This window comes from Odocoileus virginianus, chromosome 2, assembly GCF_023699985.2.
Source record: "Odocoileus virginianus isolate 20LAN1187 ecotype Illinois chromosome 2, Ovbor_1.2, whole genome shotgun sequence".
Taxonomy (NCBI): Eukaryota; Metazoa; Chordata; class Mammalia; order Artiodactyla; family Cervidae; genus Odocoileus; species Odocoileus virginianus.
In genome coordinates, this window is record NC_069675.1 from 1,285,985 (window position 1) to 1,309,563 (window position 23,579).

The window sequence follows — 23,579 nt, forward strand, 5'->3', positions numbered from 1 at the left end:
GGTTACAAAAATGTAAGAAGGAAGTTACAGCCCATGGAGAGCCTCTGATTTGTGCTGATTCAGCATTAGGTGATGGTTCTTAAGAGAACAGAAACTACCTGGGAGACTTAAACATGGACCCTTTGCTCCCTGTTGCAGAAATTCCGACTGAACTGGTTTGGTGAACTGTCCAGAGCATTGGAAATTTTAGAAGCTCCAAGATGCTTTAGATGAGCATCCAGGGTTGAGATCCACTGTCTTACGGTATCAGCAGATGAGCTCTCTCCTGGAAACATTCAGATATTCTGAATGGCCATGATCTCTGTGTAAAGACGAGCAAGAATCCGTGCCACCTTTTGCAACGGTCTGCTGTGAGCTACTAGCCAGAGGAAGCAGAGCAAAGGGCTGGGAGGCCCAGGAGCTCAAGGATCTCAGACACGGACAGGATGGGTGCTAAGGTGACTCATCTTCCTATCTCTGCAACCTCAGGAAAGTTACTCCCCCTCTCTGAGTCTCTATTTCCCCCTCTGAAGAGGGGGTACTGGTCACCATGCCTAACTCACAGGGTTGCTCAGAATGGGATGTGTCTGTGAGGAGGCACACGGGAACACAGCTCTCCCCCAGATCGCGTGAGCATGTGGAAAGAATACCGTCACCATGAGTTCACAGAACTGTGCCTCCATGGATTTGATGGAGAACCACACACCCTCGGCTTATGTATTAAGTGAAACAGACACCTAGTAGACTAGTGGCTGTGTGATTTATAGGAAATAACGAAAATGGAAATAGGGCAGACACTGCTGTGAAACTCTCCCACGATCTCCACCTTCAAAGTGAATTCAAGTATAGGGAGAAGAATCGAAGCCCACTCTCAGCAGAGCACCTGACCGCTCTAAGAGCAGACAGATCTCTCTTTTGTTGTTGCTCAGTTGTTCAGTAGCTCAGTTGTGTCCGACTCTTTGCAACCCCTTCACCATCTCCCAGAGTTTGCTCAAACTGATGTCCATTGAGTCGATGATGCCAAGCAACCATTTCATCCTCTGTCGTCCCCTTTTCCACTTGCCCTCAATCTTTCCCAGCATCAGGGTCTTTTCCAATGAGTCAGCTCTTTGCATCAGGTGGCGAAATTACTGGAGCTTCATCTTCAGCATCAGTCCTTCCAGTGAGTATTCAGGGTTGATTTCCTTTAGGATGGACTGGTTTGATCTCCTTGTTGTCTAAGGGACTCTTAAGAGCCTTTTCCATGTTTCTAAGGATGAGATACTGTCGGAGATCCTTCACTTTCAGTCGCACCACAGTTTGAAAGCATCAATTCTTCGGCACTCAGATCTCCCTTCAGAAGGCAGACAAGCAGAAGGTGGTAAGATTCCTGGCACCCACTCAAGGAGAGAGCTTCTGACCCCATAAGATGTAGGGAAACTGCCAGGAGACCAGGAGGCTGGCCTCAGAATATTCCTGAATCTGCATATGTCTTAATGATGAGATATGTGTGTGTGTTCAGTAACTAAGTCATGTCTGATTCTCTTGTGACCCCATGGACCGTAGCCCGCCACGCTCCTCTATCCACGGGATTTAACCAGTCAAGAATACTGGAATGGGCTGCTATTTCCTCCTCCAGGCGATCTTTCTGACCCAAGGATTGAACTTGCGTCTCCTCCATTGGTTGGCAGGTGAATTCTTTACCACGGAGCCACCTGGGAAGCCCAGTGATGAGATAAATGTTCTTGAATCTGCCTGACATCGGGGAAGAAACAGACCAAGGCCTGAAAGTCTTGGTGGAGGACTGAGCCAGCACTGCAGTGCTGTCCCCAGGCCCCTGACAGTCACCTCCCTGGGGAGCCATTTCGAGGAAAAGGAACCTTCATTCCTTTGGTCACTTAGCAAAGAGGTAGACACGTTACACTTCAGGAAGCCTGTGATGGTCTTTGGTCACACGGATGCTAATTACCCCTCTTGTCCCTGAAGCTGGGCTGAGGTTTCCTAGGTGACCAACATTCACTGGAGAATCGCATCTCTGGCTGGCTGGCCGGTAAGGGGTTTGGCCTCTGTCTCCGTACATGTGGCTGCCACTCACTGATGAGACTTCTGGCTTCCTGGTTCAGCCATGGAAGTGGCTGTAGGTTGAGGCCATGGCCCAGGGCAGCCCCCCCGCCTTGGCTGCCAGCCTCCTCTCCCTCCTTGTGGCCTATTTATTGCAGCAAGCAATCTCCAGGTTGTGCTGAATTCTGTCTTGTAGGTTTATTTTTTAAAATCTTTTAAAAAAAGTACGTGTGTTGTAACCATGGAAACTCTCTTTTGCATTCACTTGTGTTTTTTAAAAAAATACTCCTGTGTGTCTGTCTGGCTTGTGCTGTCTGCACTGAACTGTGGGCTCCTAGGGGAGGGATGTGTCTTGGCAGGGAGTCTGAAAGAAGCTCCTACCATCTTCATCGGCAGGTGGGGCCAAGGCTCTGGCTTCATGATCCTAAGGAACCCACAGAGGGCAGCTGGAAACAAAGACATGCCCCTCCCCCAACCCCCAACTTTGGAGGCTGAGGTTCTGGTATCACACCTCATTTCATCATTATTGTGACACTGTGATCACACCCCCATCATTATCTCTACTTTACAAGGTACCTTTTTTTTTTTTTTTTTAGAAGCAAAGCCTGAAAATTAGTATCTCAGTCCCTCTGTGGAGCCGGTTCTAGAAGGAAACCCTCCGGGGCCTGCACACAGAGCCAGAGGGCTCCCAGCTGGACATCTCTGCCTTTGGAGGATCTAGTGCTTCCATTAAGCACACTTGCATCGAGCCTTTGCTGCAGGCCAGGCAAATCAGCCCGGCCCTGCCCTCCATGCCGAGGAGGTGGCTCCTGGGCTGGGCACAGAGCCCACCATGCAACGCACGGCTCGGGGGGCCCGGGCAGAGGGTCCAGGCGGCTGGCAGGGCCAGAGACAGCCCAGCGGGGACCCAGTCCAGCCTGGGTTTCCTCCTGCATCAGATGTACAATGTGGTAACAGTAACACCTGCCTGTCTCCTTTGCAAAGCGGTACTGGTGGCTCAGATGGTAAAGACTCTGCCTGCAAAGCAGGAGACCGGGGTTCCAGCCCTGGGTCAGGAAGATCCCCTGGAGGAGGGCATGGCAACCCACTCCAGTATTCTTGCCTGGAGAATTTCATGGACAGAGGAGCCTGGTGGGCTGCAGTCCAGGGGTTTGCAAAGAGTCGGACACGACTGAGCAACTAGCACACACACACAAGGAGGTTGCCGTCGCTGTGAGAGGCTCTGCAGAGGCTGAGATCACGGGCTGCGGAGCATTGTCACCGTGCTCTTCCGAGCAGAAGAGTAACGATGCAGACCACAGTGGTGTCAGCGCAGCGCCCGCCCTGGGGGACCCAAGGCAGGAGGGCACAGGCCGGTGGACTCAGTTGGAAGATGACACAGAGTGTGTGTGAAGTTAAGTGTTAGTTGCTCAGTCGTGTCTGACTCTTTGCAACCCCATAGGCTGTAGCCCACCAGGCTTCTCTGTCCATGGAGTTCTCCAGGGAAGAATACTGGAGTGGGTTTCCATGTCCTTCTTCAGGGAATCTTCCTGACCCAGGGATCGAACCTGGGTCTCCTACATGGCAAGCAGTTTCTTTACCCTCTGAGCCACCAGGAAAGTCAGTGTGTGGATGCCTTACTTTCAGTGTTCGATGCTTTCCATGAGACAGGAGGAGACAATAACATTTTTAAAGGAGCCCCCCACCCTTTCCTGCAGATGCCTATTTTCCTTAGTATGTGATTTGATGGTCAAGAGGCGGACGTGACCACAGACTCTGCACTGACTGAGGAGGACTCAGTGTGTGTTGTCTGGGGGTCTGTCTGCACTGAGAGACCCGCAGGGGACGTCTGGCTGTGGGGGGCAGGGGAGGGGAGGGGGTCCAAGCTGGATAGCTGCCCTGGCTGCAGGATGAGCCAGGATGAGGTCAAGATCGAGTTTTCCTGCCCAGCCCCCTCTACTCAAAAGACTCTGGAGTTGAGGGGTTGGTTGCATATGCATGGGTCTGTGTATTAAGGGAGCTGACTGAACTGGTCAGAGGAGCACAATGGGAAGATGCCTCAGGCCAGCAGGAGCTGTGCCGGGCAGTTTGCCTCAGTGGAGTTCTGGGAGGGATCCTCCCTTAGCAAACCTGCTAGAGCTTCAGAGCTCCCTGGAGGGGAACTTGAACTGAATGGGGGTGGGACTGCTTAACAGTCCCTTGAGCAGTCCTTCAGTTATACCTCCTCTTTCAGTTAAACCCACTTAGCCCCTAGGGCAAGGTGGCCTAGGCAGACTTGGATCTGGGGAAGAGGCTACGAATGGGGGAAGTAATTAACAAAGAGCCTGGGGCCATCAGGCAGCAGAAGGATCCCCACCCCCACCACCGCCACCATCATCAGTATCAACATCATCAAGAGCAACATCACTGTTATCAGCACCATCACCATCTTCATCACTGCCATCATCTCTTACATCATCATCATCACCCCCCCCACAGCAAAGCTTAGTGGCTAGGAGCAAGGCCTGGGAAGCCTTGCTGGGTCTCTAGCACTGTCACTCACCGCGTTTGTGACCTTGGCCATAGTTTTGAACTTGCCTGGGCTTCATTTTCCTCACATATAAGCTGGGATAATTTTAAAAGATAATAAAGCTCTTAGCATCTCGCCTGGCACATGGTGTCAGGATAAGTTGGTCATCATTATCACTGTTTTCATCATTATAGAGCCTTCTAAGTGGAGATGCTTTGGGTCATTATGGTAGTTCCTGATTGACAGAGGGGAAATGAGGCTGGCTCTGTCCCACTTTTCAGATAAGGAAAGGGAAGCTCTAAGCAGTGAAGACGTTTGTCCCCGTGGCTCAGCTCACAGCCGGGCGGTGGATGGAAGCACCGAGCAGCCCCCACCCACGGTGCCTGCCTCCTTCACCTTTGTCCTTGGGCAGAGCCCCATGAGCTGGGATGTGCTCCAAAATGCCCATTAAAACACATGGCTATTTTATGGTTTGTTTGTTTGCTCCTAAAGACATAAAATCCAAGCTTATCAAACAAAAGTCACACTTAGCCCTGCTGACTTGAACGCTAAAGTCCAGCATTATCTAAGCTCTTCAGCCCCCACAGAGAACACTTAGTTCCCCACGGAGCTGGCAACGTGCTCCAAGGCTGACCTTTGGCAGTCCTCACCACTCTAGCCATGAACCAGTCACAAGGCAGGTGGGGTGGGGAGTCAGGCAGGTGGGGAGAAGCCCAGAGATCCCGCTTACCAGCTGGACACCTACAGTAAGTTTTTAAACCTCTCTGAACCTTCCTTAATATGCTTATCTGTAAATGGATTTAATGATGGGAACCTCTTCACCGAGATCTTTAAGTGGGAAAGAGCTAGCGTGGGAAAGGAAAGTAAAAAACGGAAAGAAGGATTCAAGAGGGAGGGGACATAGGTATACTGATGGCTGATTCATGTTGATGTTTGGCAGAAACCAACACAGTACTGGAAAGCAAGTATCCTTCAATTAAAAATAAATAAAGTAAAAAAAAAAAAACAGAAATAAAAGCAGTATCTCTGAAGACTACCCTGAGATGAGGCTACAGCTGTGCTTTCTAGGCTGTGTTAAGTGTGGATTCAAGATATATTAGAAAGCAAGGCGACAAGACTTACCAATGGATTAGATAAGAGAAGAAGATGAAAGAGAGGATTAGATGACCTGGAGAGCGGGTGCCACTGTCTGAGACGGGGAAGTTTAGGGAGAGATGGGACAGGTCTCGTGGGGGTGGGGGAATTTGCCTCTGCTCTGGATGTGCTAGTTTCACAATGTCTGAGATTCCCCAGTGGACATGGCAGTGGGTAGTGGGAGCTGCAACTCTGAAGGACGCTCCCAGGAGAAGCCCATATTGAGAATTCAGAATCGGGATGGTTGTCATAGGAATGGTATTCGTTTGTTTATTTTTAAATATTTATTTGGTTGTGTTGGGTCTAAGATGCAGAATGTGAGATGCAGTTCCTGGAACAGGGATCAAACCTGGCCCCACTGCACTGGGAGCTCAGGCTTAGCCACTGGACCACCAGGGAAGCCCCAAGAATGGTGTTTAAATCCAGGTGGCTCAGCGGTAAAGAAGTCGCCTACAATGCAGGAGACACAGGCTCCATCCCTGTGTTGGGAAGGTCCCCTGGAGAAGGAAATTGCAACCCACCCCAGTATCCTGCCTGAAAAATTCCACGGAGAGAGGAGCCCGACAGACTACAGTCCGTGGGGTTGCTAAAGAATCGGACGTGACTTAGCACTAGCAACACTGAAAGGTGTCTCTTGGGAAGTGAGCGGGGAAAGTGAAGAGAGGCAGCCCAGTGGGGTGTGAGGAGGATCACCAACTCAGGGCTCAGAAAAAGGAGGACCGCATGAAGGACTGGCCAGCGGAGTCAGAGAAGAATTGGGAAAGTGTTCAGCTTAGGAACTGAGAGAGCAGACAGCTTCCGCAGGGAGGGAGGGAGTGGTCAACAGCGATGAAGGACTAAGATGAAGCTGCAGACTGGGTGGGGCTGGACCGGCAAGAGGGGGTCATGGGTGGCCTTGACTGAGAGGCATCAGAAGAGCATCGCGAGCAGAGCCAGGCTGCAGCGGGGCTGGGCGTGCACGGGGTTGGGAGAGGAGAAGGGAGGAGTCAGGAGGTGGCTGCTGAGGGGAGGAGGGCTCTGGGAAGATGAGAGGGGTGCGTCTGTGCACCGATTGAAGTCGCCTGGAGAAAGGACCCTGAAAGTGAGAGAGAGATCCCTCCAGAGGGCAGCCCTGCAGAGGGAGTGCGGTCCTTTTTTTTTAATTTTATTTTTGGTGGACCATTTTTAAAAGCTTTATTGAATTTGTTGCAATATTCTTCTGTTTTCTGTTGTGGTCTTTTGGCCACGAGGCATGTGGGATCTTACTTCCCTGACCAGGAATCAAACCCGCACCCCCTGCGTTGGCAGGCCAAGTTTTAACCACTGGACCACCAGGGAAGTCCTGGGAGTGAAGTTCCTCAGTAGTTGGAGGGATGAATCCAGAGCACAGGTGGAGAGACTTTTCTCCATCCATCTAGGAAGGAAGAAACAGAAGAGGTGCCTGTCTGGGTGGGACTGGTGAGTTTGTTGGTGGGAAGATGAGCGTTTGGAACTAGAGCGGAAGTTCCGTGGTGGAACAGGAGGTGTGAGCATTGTCATCATCTCGTGGGAGAGGAGCGCAGACCTGCAGAGAGAACAGTGGGGTCTCCTGGTGGCACCGATGGCCACTCACAGACTGAGATCAGGAATTTAGAGCAAAAGAAGACAACCCTATTATCTGATGATCTCCAAAAACACTCAACAGCCCCAGTGCAGGCCAGAAGAAGGTGGATTGGGGGGGGGGGGGGCGGTTCACTCAGAACTGGGATTTTGCCAAAAAGGTTGTAACCTACAAGAGAAAGACTGAGTTAATTGGGGAATTCATGTTGGAGAAGAGGCTGGATGGCGAGAGAAGAGAGGCGTGGCATGAGTGGGCGGGGGCTCAGTGCACTGAAACCAAAGTAACAGGGCAGCCGGGGGGATTTGAGTGGCAGGGACGGGAGGATGAGGGCGTGCTGGAATCCAGGTTTGAGGATGAGGCGGTCCAGGTGTGAGATGTCCCGTCTGATTGGATGTGACGTCACCCTGAATGAGGACAGAGGCCCGGACCAGGAGGGATATGCAGCCGCTGGCCCTGCTGTGCATGAGCTCAGAAGAGCCAGGCTGGGTGCTGCTGGGGTCCCAGCAGGCTCTGCAGGCCCCCTGCCCAGATCCTGCCTCTTTCCAAGTGCAGGACCCCACAGACTTATTTCCCCTCTTGGTGCTTGAGTGTCTCTACTTGTAAAAATGAGGGCAATAATTTCTACTGGTCTCCTCAACTTATTATGAAGACTAAAGGAGATAATTCAGATAAAGCACCAAACAGTGCTGGGGCTACTTAAGTGCCAACAAGTGTTAAATATGGAGCTATGACAAACCTAGACAGCATATTAAAAAGCAGAGACATCACTTTGCCAACATAGGTCCATACAGTCAAAGCTATGGTTTTTCCAGTAGTCATGTGCAGATGTGACAGTTGGACCATAAAGAAGGCTGAGTGCAGAAGAACTGATGCTTTCAAATTGTGCTGCTGAAGTCTCTTGAGAGTCCCTTAAACTCCAAGGAGATTAAATAGTCAATTTTAAAGCAAATCAACCCTGAATACTCATTGGAAGGACTGATAGGAAAGCTGAAGCTCCAATACTTTGACCACCTGATCCAAAGAGCCAACTCATTGGAAAAGGCCCTGATGCTGGGAAAGATTGAAGAATGAAGATTGAAAAATTGAGGGTTGCATGCGTGCGTGCTTAGTCACTCCGTCACATCCGACTTTTTGCAACCCCATGGACTGTATCCCGCCAGGCTCCTCTGTCCACGAAATTCTCCAGGCAAGAATACTGCAGTGCGTTGCCATTCCCTTCTCCAGGGGAATCTTCCCAACCCAGGGATCAGATCCAGGTCTCCTGCATTGCAGGCAGATTCTTTACTGTCTGAGCTACCAGGGAAGCTCCCAGATGAGTGAAGGTGACCAATAAATATCAGGGTGTCCCTCCCTACCTCCACCACACTGGAATGTGCACACACACACGTGCGCATGCACGCACACAGGCACACTCTTTCGGGATAAATGTTGCTTTGCACCATGTTATTATTTTCTGAAGCACAGGCTTTGCTCAGCATACTCGTACTCAACAAGAGATGCTGCTGCCAGTGGTCACATATGTGCAGATGGCATAAACACACACTTAACATATGAAACATGCCAGGGATAATTGTGCAGAGCAGCCCCAACATCAGACACAGTAATGTCAGAGAGGAGGGTGGTATGCCTTCAGACTGTGTCCACCGAGGGGGCAATATGAGGGAGGAGGTGCCCCTCCCACTGGTGATCAGAGGCTGGGCCTGGGTCTATGAGTTCTGAAGCCTCGGGGCACAGATGTGCGGGAACAGAGACTGGCCCTCCTTGGAACTCTGAGTCATCTGCTAGCTTTAATGAGAACTAACCCTCAGAGAGGGACTTTCCTGGTGGCTCAGATGGTAAAGAATCCGCCTGCAATGCAGGAGACCTGGGTTCAGTCCCTAGGTCACGAAGATCTGCTGGAGGAGGCCATGGCAACCCACTAACAGTATTCTTGCCTGAAAAATCCATGGACAGAGGAGCCTGGTGAGCTATAGTCCATGGGGTTGCAAAGAATTGAAAACAACTGAAGTGACTGAGTATGCACGCAATCCTCAGAGAGGAGCTGGGGTAGGGAAGAGGCAGACAGGAAGAGAAAGTATAGGGTCTCCAGTCTGTTCCACTGATCAGCACAGGTCAATATCTTGTCACTTTCAAAGCTGGACCCCTGAGAGGTTGACTCTGTGCTGGGCAGTACTCATAGCTGTTCTCTGGATCAGCATTTGATCCTTCTCAGTCATGGGGCAAAGAAGCTTCCTCCTCCACTTACCAGCAAGGTTCGCTTCCACCATGAATATTTTCAACAAAAAATCATGGCCAGCTTAAGGCAAATAGTGTTCAGTCACAGAAAACATGAAAAAGAAGGTACTTGGCATTTGGGAACACGGGTAAAGAATTCTGTCTTTCCGAAACTGGAGTTTTATTTGATGTTTCTTGGAAAGAAACCATCTAACTTGCTTTATATAGTCCTTCATGTCTTCAAAGGGTTCAGAATCAGACCAAAAAAAAAAAAAATGCATAAATAATCCGAAAAAATGCTGTACTCTATCTTATGAATGCTGTTTCCTTCCTCCTCATAAGGTAGGAATATTTATGAACTCTGAAAAGTAATTTCAGGGGGAAAAATGCAACCTTAGTCCAGTTTTATAATAGTGAAAGTGTTTGGTTCTTGCCTTCTGGATTATTTTTAAGTCAGTGCGGTATTATTTATACAAGTTGACATACACAACTCAACCGAGGCCAAAGTCCTTCAGATTTATGTCTGCCTTCCTGGGTGTTTATGCTTTTAGAAAAGGGGATCTGCAGCCCGGGAATGTGTATGTTAATCCAAACAGGGCTCCTTCTCACTGCCTCAGACCCCAGATGTAGACTTGACCTGTGGGTCCTGCCCTCCGCACCTCCAATCCCACCCGCTCCCCCAACCTATGTGGAATTGCCCACACTGGTCACAAACTGAGTTTCAGCCACAGAAGCAGGCTCTCTCATCTCAGCCTGTCTGTCTGTCTGTCTGCCTAGACATTCAGAGCCCTGCCAGGCGGGTCAGCTCCAGGGCTTGGACCCAGGTGAAAGTGACAGGGTGATGACCCATGAGGATGGCTCAAAGCCCAGACTCTGGATGCTCTGGGGACAGTCCCCTGTGGCCTCTTCACAGACAGCCGTCAGATAAGAGATCCAGTATCCCCCGGCTCCCCTGGCCATCTGCAGGGCAAGTATTTTAAGCCTGATTTCTTCTGGAAGGGAAGTTTAAGAAACATCTGCCTTGGGACTTCCTGGGTGGTCCTGGTTCGATTTCTGGTCAGGGAATTAGATCCCACAGGCTGAAACTAAAGATCCTGCATGCTGCAGTGAAGATCAAAGATCTCATGTGCCACAAGTAAGATCTGACATAGCCAAATAAATTAATTTAAAAAAAAAAAGAAAGAAACTTCTGCCTTGATGCTCTGATCTGTGCACAATGAAAGACCACAGGCGACTGGGTTGCCTCCAAGGTGTCTGGAGGGAGATGAGAGTCTCTCCTATTCCCACCCAATTCAGTGCTCTCTCTGACTTACCTATTTTTTGCTGCTGCACTCGGGCTTTCTCTAGCCGCAGTGAGCAGAGGCTACTCTTTGCTGTGGCACTCCAGCTTCTCACTGCAGCGGCTTCCCTGGTTGCCGAGCAAAGGCTCGAGGGTGCGCAGGCTCCAGTAGTTGTGGCGCCCGGGCTCAGAAGCCGTGGCTCGGGGGCTTAGTTGCTCCAAGCCACGTGGCTTAGAGGCGTCTTCTTCCCAGACCAGGGATCGAACCCTTGGCCTCTGCACTGGCAGGCAGATTCCCATCCACTGGACGGCCAAGGAAGTCCATTGCTCTCTTGTCAGGGTGTTCAGGTAGCCATGGTCTTTGGCGAAAGTGAGAACCAGGTCATCCTACACCTACTAAGTGCAATACTGGAGAAGCAAGAAATGGGGCTCTACACCCGTAGTTCTCACGGAACATATAGCCCAGGCCTTTCCAATCACCAGGCCCCCCAGAGATGAGGACCCAGGTCCCTCACTTTTGTCCCTTGGCCACTCCAAGCTCCCCAAGTTCCAACACACACTCAAGCTGGGGCTCTGGGAGCATGTGTGAAGCCTTACTGCCCAGAGGATGAAACTGAAGGTGGGACTGGATGGGGTGGAGGGGAAGGCCAGGGCAGGAAGGGGATAGTTGAACAGAAACCTTAAAAATCCAACCCTGTGCACATCTGAGCATTTTAGGAAGAGGGGCAGCAAGCCTGTGATGAGGGAGTGAGCCTGCGGTCATCCAGGAGACAGTTCAGGCTGTTCGGGTTGAGTTCAATTAAAGTGTCATTTTCTTAGAACCAGTGTGAACTTCTCTTTCATGTGCTTAGTTGCTTAGTCATGTCCAACTCTTTGTGACCCTCCAGGCTCCTCTGTCCACGGGATTTCTCAGGCAAGAATACTGGAGTGAGTAGCCATTCCCTACTCCAGGGGAAATCTTTACCCAGGGATCGAACCCACATCTCCTGTGTCTCCTGCCTTACAGGCAAATTCTTTACCCACTGAGCCATCAGGGGGAAGCTCCTTCTGTTTCATACTAGCCACCAAGTTTAGACAGAAACTTGTTTTCAAAATATACATGTCATCTGAGTTGCAAGTTGATGAGTTGCCTTGATGAGTTGCCTTCATCAAGCCATTATCGGTCATTCATTCACCAGGGAAACTGATTCATCACAACCCTACCCGCACGGCTCCAGCAGCAGCTATTAAAGGAAAGGGTTGAGAGGAACCTAGTGGCCTGGGGACCTGAGCAGGTGGAGTGTGGAAGGAGGAAGGGACTGCCTCAAAGTAAAAGAGGGGCCCTAAAAGGAGAACCATTTGGCCAAAGACTGGACTTACCTCTTAAAATAGATGTCTGAGATGTGAATCAGCCCAGGTTCTGACTGCTCATTTTTTAAGTGGGGAAAAGTGCAAATTGTGGTCAGCAGCCGAGAACAAAGTCCAGCTTTGAGAAAAGAGGATTTGCCATGAATCCTAGTCAGACATTTAACTGGCACCCACCCATCCCACGGTCACCTGTTGAGTGAGCACCTGGTTCCAGGGTCCACGCTGGATAAGAGGGGCTGCCTCGACCCTCACAGTTCAAAGGCCAGAGAGACACGATTGCCATATCATTATTAAAATCCCCGGGTGGGGACAAGACCATGTGTGCGTGTGTGTGTGCTAAGCACATCGTCCTACTTGATGATGGATGGGGCTCTCCCTGGGCACACAGCCTGGGGCGGCCTTACCTACACCACGCTGTGGCCTTGGCCCTGGGCCCTCCAGCCCACTCTGTCCTCCCACTCATCCTGGATTTGGCAGGACGCATGGACGCCTGTGCCAGGGCAAATTGGCAAAGGGAAACAGAAAGGAGGATTGAACATTTTGCAACGACAACAGAAAATTAAACAAACAGAAAGCACCTTATTGGGTGCTATCTTTCGGAGATTTCTCCCTGGGGTGACACACTCACCATCTGATGCGAGGTCACCCCCGTGGGAGTCCTGAGTAAGCCCCCAGTACACCCAAGACACTGCCACGCTTGATCGTGTATTGTTGTTGCTGAGTTGCGTCCAACTCTCTGTGACCCCATGGGCTGTGGCCCACCAGGCTCCTCTGTACGTGGGATTTCACAGGCAAGAATACTGGAGTGGGCCGCCACTTTCTCCTCCAGGGGATCTTCCCAATCCAGGGACTGAGTCCGCATCTCCTGCATTGGCAGGCGCACATTTTACCACTGAGCCCCCAGGGAAGCCTGGGGTCTTAAAAAAAGAGATTTTTTTTTTTTAAGGGAGCTTTAAAAAAAGGTACTGCACTGGAATCCCCCTGGAGTTTTGGAGAGCTTGCTCTGGATGTGGGTATTTCGTATAAGCCCTGGTGGACTCCCCACCCCTCTTTCCACGCAGCATCCAGACTGTCCAGTAGACGCTCCGCACGGGTCTTAGGGAGACACGGATGGTCCTCTATCTCTCGTGATTAAAGACCTGGTTTCCTCCAGCTTGTGTTTTGCAAAAAGTGTTTCATTAAAGCAAATGCCTCAATATTTACGCTGTATCCTTTCTTCAAGCAGCCAATAGTTTACAGTCCAACTGGCTGGGACTGCTCTGCAAAAACCCAACATTTTCCCTTTAAACCGAGCTGATAACACTGTTTCTGGCTCAGCCTCGAGCTGAGCTGGCAGCTCAACAGAACAGACCTCACCATGAGCCCTCCCTGCCCTCCCCCGCCCCTCCCCAGCCTCTTCCTCCGGCACCCCCTGTTTCTGGACTCAGGAAAGGCCACCCTTCCAGCCTCTCAGGTCCAAGTCTGCAGTGAGGACTGTCCTATCTCCCTCCTTGGGGGAAGTCGGGTCTCCAGGCTGCAGAGTGTCTCTCCCTGTGTCCAGGTCCAAGCGCAGGTCCCGGGTCCCCCACGAGGACTCCTGACTGTCCTCTGCTTGCCTATGCTTCTGCTTGCTGCCACTGTGCAGGCATGGCCGAAAGGTCTTACATTTTTCACTTTTTCATTCTGACATCCATTCAGGCTTACAAAAAGATTGCAAAATAGTGTAAACAATTTCCTTAGAGTCCCCACCCAGATTCCCCAAATGTTGACATTCTGTCCCGTTTCCTCTATCCTTCTCCCACGCCCCCAAGATACAACCCACGTGTTTGCCTATGGTATGTCTCTCTGAAAGTCTGAGAGTAAACTGCAGACAGCAGTGCCCCTCATCCCTGACTTCAGTGTGTGTCTCCTAAGAATAACGACATCCTCTCAAACGACCATGGTTCAATGGTCAAAATCACCCCAAACTGCCCCGCATGCCACTTGTTTCTGGACGCAGACCAGTTCCAGCAAGTAACTTTTGAATTAACTATTCTTTTAACTTTTCACATTTAATAATTCCAAAATTACACAAAAGTAGAGACAGTATAAAGTACCTTCATGTCCATATCATCCAGCTTTAATGGTTATCCACTCATGGCCAGTCTTGTTTTATCTCTGCCCACATCTGTTTCCCACTTTCTGTATTAGTGTGAAGTTCAGCTGTTACTACCTCTAGGTTTGGAGGGAAGACAGCAGGCACTACTGGATTCTGGAAGAGAGAACTCTGTATTCAGTGACACCTTCAGAGGAGCCGTGACCTTCATCAAGGAACACAGAAACCCCAAGGTGGTCTCACAAGAAGGCAGGCAAGGGGCAGGGATATTCCATCTTATTCTCCCTGTCTCTGATCTCTAGGTGGGGCTTCCTGTTCTCAGAACCTAACTGGATCCAGAGGGCAAGAATTCCCCTGATGTAAGTTCAGTTCAGTCACTCAGTCATATCTGACTCTTTGTGACCCCATGGACTGCAGCATGCCAGGCCTCCCTATCCATCACCAACTCTCGGAGATCGCTCAAACTCAAGTCCATTGAGTCGGTGATGCCATCGAACCATCTTATCCTCTGTTGTCCCCTTCTCCTCCTGCCTTCAATCTCTCCCAGCATCAGGGTCTTTTCCAATCAGTCAGCTCTTTGCATCAGGTGGCCAAAGTGTAGAGCTTGAGCTTCAACATCAGTCCTTCCAATGAATATTCAGGACTGATTTCCTTTAGGGTTGACTGATTTGATCTCCTTTCTGTCCAAGGGACTCTCAAGAGTCTTCTCCAACACCACAGTTCAAAAGCATCAATTCTTCAGTGCTCAGCCTTCTTTATGGTCCAACTCTCACATTCATACATGGCTACTGGAAAAACCAAAGCTTTGACTAGGTGGACCTTTGTGGACAAAGTAATTTCTCCACTTTTTAATATGCTGTCTAGATTGGTCATAACTTTCCTTCCAAGGAGTAAGCGTCTTTTAATTTCATGGCTGCAATCACCATCTGCAGTGATTTTAGAGCCCCCCAAAATAAAGTCAGCCACTGTTTCCCCATCTATTTGCCATGAAGTGATGGGACCAGATGCCATGATCTTAGTTTTCTGAATGTTGAGCTTTAAGCCAACTTTTTAATTCTCCTCTTTCACTTTCATCAAGAGGCTCTTTAGTTCTTCTTCACTTTCTGCCATAAGGGTGGTGCCATCTGCATATCTGAGGTTACTGATATTTCTCCCAGCAATCTTGATTCCAGCTTGTGCTTCTTCCAGCCCAGCATTTCTCATGATGTACTCTGCATATAACTTAAATAAGCAGGATGACAATATACAGCCTTGAAGTACTCCTTTTCCTATTTGGAATCAGTCTGTTGTTCCATGCCCAGTTCTAACTGTTGCTTCCTGACCTGTATACAGGTTTCTCAAGAGGCAGGTCAGGTGGTCTGGTATACCCATCTTCTTCAGAATTTTCCAGTTTATTGTGATCCACATATTCAAAGACTTTGGCATACTCAATAAGGCAGAAATGTATGTTTTTCTGAAACTCTCTTGCTTTTTCGATGATCCAGCGGATGCTGGCAATTTGATCTCTGGTTCCTCTGCCTTTTCTAAAACCAGCTTGAACATCTGGAAGTTCATGGTTCACATATTGCTGAAGCCTGGCTTGGAGAATTTTTAGCATTACTTAGTGTGTGACATGAGTGCAATTGTGTGGTAGTTTGAGCATTCTTTGGGATTGCCTTTCTTAGGGATTGGAATGAAAACGGACCTTTTCAGTTCTGTGGCCACTGCTGAGTTTTCCAAATTTGCTGGCATATTGAGTGCAGCACTTTCACAGCATCATCTTTTAGGATTTGAAATATCTCAACTGGAATTCCATCACCTCCACTAGCTTTGTTCATAGTGATGCTTCCTAAGGCCCACTTGACATCACATTCCAGGATGTCTGGCTCTAGGTGAGTGTGAGTGATCACACCATCGTGATTATCTGGGTCATGAAGATCTTTTTTGTACAGTTCTATGTATTCTTGCCACCTCTTCTTAATATCTTGTTTCTGTTAGGTCCATACCATTTCTGTCCTTTATTGAGCCCATCTTTGCATGAAATGTTCCCTTTGTATCTCTAATTTTCTTGAAGAGATCTATTGTTTTCCTCTATTTCTTTTCAGTGATCTCTGAGGAAGGCTTTCTTATCTCTCCTTGCTATTCTTTGGAACTCTGCATTCAAATTGGTATATCCTTCCCTTTCTTCTTTGCTTTTCACTTCTCTTTTTTTTCACAGCTATTTGTAAGGCCTTCTCAGACAGCCATTTTGCTTTTTTGCAGTTCTTTTTCTTGGGGATGGTCTTGATTCCTGTCTCCTGCACAATGTCGTGAACCTCTGTCCATAGTTCATCAGGCACTCTATCAGATCTAGTCCCTTAAATGTATTTCTCACTTCCATTGTATAGTCATAAGGGATTTGATTTAGGTCATACCTGAATGGTTTTAGTGGTTTTCCCCACTTTCTTCAATTTAAGGGGTAGGGATATTTCACCTTGTTCTTCTGTCTCTGATCTCTAGGTGGGGCTTCCTGTTCTCAGAACCTAACTGGATCCAGAGGGCAAGAATTCCCCAGTTCAGTCATTCAGTCATATCTGACTCTTTATGACCCCATGAACTGCAGCATGCCAGGCCTCCCTGTCTATCAATTCTCGGAGATTGCTCAAACTCAAGTCCATTGAGTCGGTGATGCCATTCGACCACCTCATCCTCTGTTGTCGCCTTCTCCTGCCTTCAATCTTTCCCACCATCAGGGTCTTTTCAAATGAGTCAGCTCTTCCCATCAGGTGGCCAAAGTGCTGGAGCTTCAGCCTCAGTCCTTCCAATGAATATTCAGGACTGATTTCCTTAGGTTAACTGGTTTGATCTCCCTGCTTTCCAGGGGACTGTCAAGAGTCTTCTCCAAATACCGTAATTCAAAAGCGTCAATTCTCTGGTGCTCAGCCTTCTTTATGGTCCAATTCTCACATCCATACGTGACTACTAGAAAAACCATACCTTTGACTAGATGGACCTTTGTGGGCAAGGTCTCTCCTTCTTAATATGCTGCCTAGGTTTGTCACAGTTTTCCTTCCAAGGAGCAAGCGTCTTTTAATTTTGCTGTCACGGTAGATGACATGGGGGTTCTGGTGCCAGGTGGGGGTTGGATGAGACACCCAGGACAGCTGCAGCCCCCTCACTTCTCCAGGCTCCTGAGACGACTCTATCTGGGGTTCCAGTGCAGGATTCTGCTGTGGTCCTTCTGCTTACTGGCCTTGAGACCCTCAGCAAAAACAGGCTGTTCGAGTTTTAAGCACATTGACATGTTCATTTCATTATTTTTTAAAGCTTTGGTTGCGTTGGGGCTCGGCTGCAGCACATGGGATCCTCGCTGCAGCACGAGGCTCAGCAGCTGTGGTGCTCAGGTGCTCAGGTGCTCAGGTGCTCAGGTGCTCAGGTGCTCTATGAGCTCAGGTGCTCTATGGCACACGGAACCTTAGTTCCTCCACTAAGAGGGATCAAACCTGGGTCCCCGGCACGGGAAGGCGGATTCTCGATCACTGGACCACTAGGGGAGCCCCTAAGCACATTTGCATTTTCATATGCACCTAGGAGATTGGTAGGATCTTATTAAACATACTTGGGTCAAATAAATTGTTTAGGAAAATGACTGCCTAGAGCAGAGGTCTGTAATCTCTGGGATCTAATACCTGATGATCTGAGGTGGAGCTGACATAATAATAATAGAAATAAAGTGCACAGTAAATGTAATGCACTTGAATCACCCTGAAGCCACCATCCCCCCCAACCCTGGTTCATGGAAAAATTGTCGTCCACAAAACTGGTGCCAAAAAGGTTGGGGACCACTGGCCTAGAGAACTGAAAGTATAATGAGGTAGCAGAAGCTCTCGGAGGTCCTTCTTTTTTTTTTTTCTCTCATTTATTTTTATTAGTTGGAGGCAATTACTTTACAATATTGAAGTGGGTTTTGTCATACATTGATATCAATCAGCCACGGAGTTACATGTATTCCTGATCCCGCCCCCCCACCCCCCACCCCCCCCACCTCCTTCTCCACCTGATTCCTCTGGGTCTTCCCAGTGTACCAGGCCCGAGCACTTGTCTCATGCATCCAAACTGGGCTGGTGATCAGAGGTCCTTTTGAGCCAGAAAGTCTACAATGGAACACGGCATCTTTAGGGTGCTTTTGAGAATGGTCCCCCAAATTTGAGCTTGTTTAGTCAGTAGGGAAGGGGTTGCTGTGCTGTGCTGTGCTGAGGCACTTCTGACTCTCTGCCACGCCAGGGACTGTAGCCCGCCCGGCTCCTCTGTCCATGGGATTCTCCAGGCAAGAATACTGCAGTGGGTTGCCATGCCCTTCTCCAGGGGATCTTTCTCACCCAGGGATCCAACCCAGGTCTCCCGAATTGCAGGCGGATTCTTTACCACCTGAGCTACCAGGGAAGCTCAGGGAATGGGTTCCCTTAGAGCTAACTGTCCCCAATTCTGCTTTAAGCAGACAAAGATGAGCAGCTATTATAGTTTTGCCTTTTTGAGTCCCTTGTGGAAGTGCACATCATATACAGGATTGGGGATAGGAATGGAAACCCACTCCAGTGTTCTTGCCTGGAGAAGCAGAATGGACAGAGGAGTCTGATGGGCTGTAGCCATGGGGTCACAAAGAGTCAGACATGACTGAGCATGCAATACAGGATAGCATGCTGAAAACAAGGGCCTTCGACATTCTTCGGTATCTTCTCCTTGGCAACTGATTCTCCTAAGGACTTAGGCTTGGCTCAGGAAAGTGTTATCAGGACAAGGAGACTCAGTGGGAGAAGTGAGAGAGGATGAGAGAGCATCCTTTGGCCTTGTCATTTCCCGTCTTCTCACAACCCCGTTTGGTCTCACCCAAAGAGGAATTTTAACCTCCAGCCTATCACTGTACACCTTCTGAATCTGTACTGTTTATGGAGGACTGCTTATCATCCTTTGATTCAGCCCTTCCTGACAGGTAGAAATGAGTCAGCGCTTGTGGCTGCCAGCAATGGCATCTGACTCCGACTGACTTAGCACAGGGAGAACTTACAGGAGGGACCCTGAGCTCAAGGAACAAAGAGGAAGCTGGGAGACCAGGCACGAGTGTGCTAGCGACAGGGCAGTGGGTACCACGGCCAGTAGGTACCACAGCCAATGTGCCCTGTGCCACTCCCCACCTCTAGCCGCAAGGATGCTGCCCCCCCATCAGCCCTTTCTTGCTCGCTTGCTCCAGATTCAAGATGCTGGGAAAGAGTGTTGGATTAGCCCAACATAGGCCATGGCTGCCCTCAGCTGTCTGGAGGGGGTGGGTTGGGGGGGAAGAGAAAGTTTTGAGGGTGGAAGGGAGCAGCGAGAGGCAGGCACACGGAGAGCAACTGTGGTGGAAGAAGGAAGGTGGGGAGTGCAGTGTTCACAGCAGCGCCATTCACAAGAGCCAGGACACGGCAGCAACCTATGTCTACCAGCAGAGGAACAGATAAAGATGTGCTCCGTGTACACGATGGAATATTACTCAGTCATAAAGGGGAACAAAACTGCAATTTGCAGAGACATGGAGAGACCTAGAGACTGTCCTGCAGAGAGGTCAGAAAGAGAAAAACAAGTATCATATCACTTATATGTGAATCTAGAAAAATGGTATAGAGGATCTTATTGGCAAAGCAGGAACAGAGGCATGGACATAGAGAACGGATATATGGACACCAAGGAGGAAAGCAAAGTGGGAGGAACTGGAAGATTGGGATTGATGTATTTACAGTGCTGGGCTTCCCAGGTGGAACTAGTGGTGAAGAACCCATCTGCCAAACCAGGAGACACAAAAGAAAACAGTTTGATCCCTGGGTCAGTAAGATTCCCTGGAGAAGGAAATGACAACCCACTCCAGTATTCTTGCCTGGAGAATTCTGTGAACAGAGGAGCCTGTTGGGCTACAGTCCATAGGGTCGTGCAGAGTCAGACACAACTGAGTGACGTACCACGCACATGCACACACACTGCTACGTATTAAATACGAGAGCTAATCAGAGCCTACAGCACAGCACAGGGAACTCGGCCTGGTGCTCCGTGGTGATCTAAATGGGCAGGAAATCCAAAACAAAGGAGGAGACATATGTACATACATAGATGATTCCCTTTGTTGTATGTACAGCAGAAACTAACATAGCATGTAAAACAACTATACTCCCCAAAATTTTTTTTAAAAAGTGGGGAGTGGGCAGACTGGATGCCATATACTCCGCATTCCTCCCCCTAGACAAAAGCTCACAAGAAATTGCAGGACACATGGGAAGAAAAGTCAAGTGCACTAAGAGAATCAAAAACAGCCTAATAGAGTGAAACACTACCCACCTTGGAAACCCTCCTGGGAAAACGGCAACACTCCCTAAATGAATGTGGTCACTGTGATTCCAAACCAGACCCGTACCGAAATTTTCAAGATGCTTGAACTAATCCCAAAATGCACATGAAAGACACAATGTGGAATGGTCAGGACAGTCTTGAAAAACAAGGACAAGAAATTCAAAACATAAACCTACAGTAGTTAGCACAATGTAGAAGAAATGAAAAGATCAACAGAAAAAGGAAGAGTAGAGAAACAGAACCACATAATGCGAGAATCTGGTGGATGTAAAAGAGCCATTTTAGGTGAAGATAAGAGGAGAGTCCTGGCTGTCAATGGGGGAAAAGTAAAGTTAGAGTCACACTATATCATCAAAAAATCTGGGTGGGCAAAAGATGAAAACAAACCATAGCACTCTATGAACAATATCAGAAGATATATTTAACACTTTGGCCCAGGGAAGGGCTCTTAAAGTACAAAAGACAAACATCTATGTAAGAGGGATAAATCTGACTCAAAATCATGACAACTGCGTCAAATACACCACAGCAGTTCGAAGACATGCAGTGGAATAAAGCCTATCCTCACAAAAAGATGTGTTCAAGAATATTTGTAGAAGATTTATTCAGCCTAGCCCAAACTGTAAGAGCTCAGGTGCTAATTAATAAGTGGAGAAAAGTGGTTTGTTCAGACAACAGACTACTACTGGGCAGGAAAAAGGATTACTGTTGACTGTAACATTATGCTGAGTAAAAACAGAATCAGACACAAAAGACCACATTCTGTATGATCCCATCCCATTCAAACTCAGGAACTAATTTATGGTGGGAAAAAAATCGGAACTGAAGTCACCACTGGAAGTAGGGCTGGTGGGGGAGGGACTGGATGAGAAGGAACGTGAAGGAACTTTCTGGAGTGACAGTCACGCTCTTTATCTTGATACGGGTTTGGGTGACAGCTGCATCCTTGGTCAAAACTTACCAAATGCACACTGGAGAGTTGTTGTATTATATGTAAATCTTATCTCAAAAGAAAACTGATAAAAAATTAATGAACTCTAAATCATATGCATATTGAAGCATTTAGGGATAAAGTCGCCAATGACTATGATTTCTTTGGAAATGCATCACAAGGTAAGATGAATGAATGGATGGACAGATATACAACAAGGAAGTAAAATGTGAAAGGCAGAATCTAGTTGGTGGGTGTTCTCTGTACATTCCTTTCGCCTTTTCTTTATGTTTGAAAATCTTCATAATAAAATATTGAGAAAAGACTGGAGAAAACTTATTTTCAACATATAAGAGACTTTTACCCAGAAAATACAGCTAATTATGCTTTTGAATTGTGGTGCTGGAAGTCTCTTGAGAGTCCCCTGGACTGCAAAGAGATTCAAACTGGTCCATCCTAAAGGAAATCAACCTTGAATATTCACTGGAAGGACTGATGCTGAAACTGAAGCTCCAATACTTTGGCCACCTGATGCAAAGAGCCAACTCATTAGAAAAGACCCTGATGCTAGGAAAAATTGAAGGCCAAAGAAGAGGGTGGCAGAAGATGAGATGGTTATACAGCATCACTAAATCAGTGGAATGAATTTGAGTAAACTCTGGGGAAATGGTGGAGGACAGAGGAGCCTGTCCATGGGGTTTGCAGTCCATGGGGTTGCAAAGACTCCACAGAACTTAGCCACTGAACAATTATTGATAGGAAAAACTTAACTCGACTAAAAATAAGCAAAGCCCTTTAGAGAGAAAAAAGCAGATGCCAACTATGTCTGAAAAGATCATCCTACACAGAAGTGGAAAATTTTAATTTGGCCAACACCCCCGCCCCAGGCTGGTATCACCCTGCAAAGGCTCGGCAGAATGTTAGCAGGTGGTCGTATGAAGTCGAACAGACAATATGGCAGCACGTGTGAGTCTGTTTCAGCTCATCACCCTGAACCACCACCCAGCGTCTCTCCTCAGGCTGGCAAGGTATGGATCAAGCAGCACCAAAGATGCAGACAGGGCACAGCAGGACACCAGGGATCAGAATGAAGTGAAGTCACTATGGAAAAACCTACGACCTCTAAGTCAGAACCACATGCTGAGAGCACAGCATTTATAGAAAGGAAAACTGCTGAATAAGTAAACAGACACACATGCACGTGTGCTGTGGGGAAAAAGGGCTGGAAAACACAAACTCCTGTCTTGGCAAGGAAGCACGGTTAGAAACAGGAGCCAGAACCACCACTTGAGTGTGTGTGTGTGTGTGTGAATCTGTTTCATAGGTTCAGGAGAGGAATGGGCTATGGGTTGACGGTGTGTAGGGGTGTATGTGTGTGTGTGTGTATCTGTGAATCTCTGTTTCATAGGTTCAGGAGAGGAATGGACTAGGAGTTAGAGGTTGTGTATGTGTGTGTAGATGCAAACTGTTACATATAGAATGGATAAAGTTCCTACTGTATAGCACAGGGAGTTATATTCAATATCCTGGGATAAACTTGGGATTCCCAGGTGCTGCAAGTGGTAAAGAATTCGCCTGACAATGCGGGAGACACAGGAGACTGGTTTGATCCCTGGGGCGGGAAGATCCCCTGGAGAAGGGAATGGCAACCCACTCCAGTATTCTTGCCTGGGGAATCCCATGGACAGAGGAGCCGGTGGGTTATAGTTCATAGGGTCGCAGAGTCGCTCACAACTGAAGTGACTTCAGTTGCACACAACTTTAATTGTGTGAAGCTGTGTAAAGTGACCTCAGCATGCACGCATGAGAAACTAAATGGAAAAGAACATCAAAAAGAATATATGTATGTGTATAACTGAGTCACTTTGCTATACAGCAGAGATTAGCATAACATATGTACTGCTTGTGTAATTCAAATGAAAAGTAAGAATCTATTACCTGCTTAAAACAAAGTTCACCCAGTCTTTTAACTTTCCCAGCACTTATTTCAGAGTAGAAGTGGCAAATTATGTAATTTATTTATAGGATTTATAGGAATTCATAGGATTTTATAAACTGTATCCCCAAAGTCACCTGCAATTTCTCTGACATCCCTAAACCAGCTCCCACCTGCCACGCAGCACAGGGTTCCCCAAACTCCACGGCCCCTTTAGAAGACAGCAGCAATGAGTTGACCACAGA

The 23,579-nt window shown here is 48.3% G+C and overlaps 1 protein-coding gene across 1 annotated transcript in view; it reads right to left on the reverse strand.

Annotated features, from left to right (window-relative positions):
* Positions 1-18,154: 18,154 nt before the first annotated feature.
* The window catches only part of BCL2L11 (BCL2 like 11), a 56,068-nt gene continuing 50,643 nt past the window's right edge, over positions 18,155-23,579 (reverse strand). Inside the window, exon 4 of the mRNA XM_070474044.1 lies at positions 18,155-18,246. Coding sequence (XP_070330145.1) covers positions 18,196-18,246 — 51 coding nt within the window. The 3' untranslated portion in view covers positions 18,155-18,195. The remainder of the gene's footprint in view (positions 18,247-23,579) is intronic.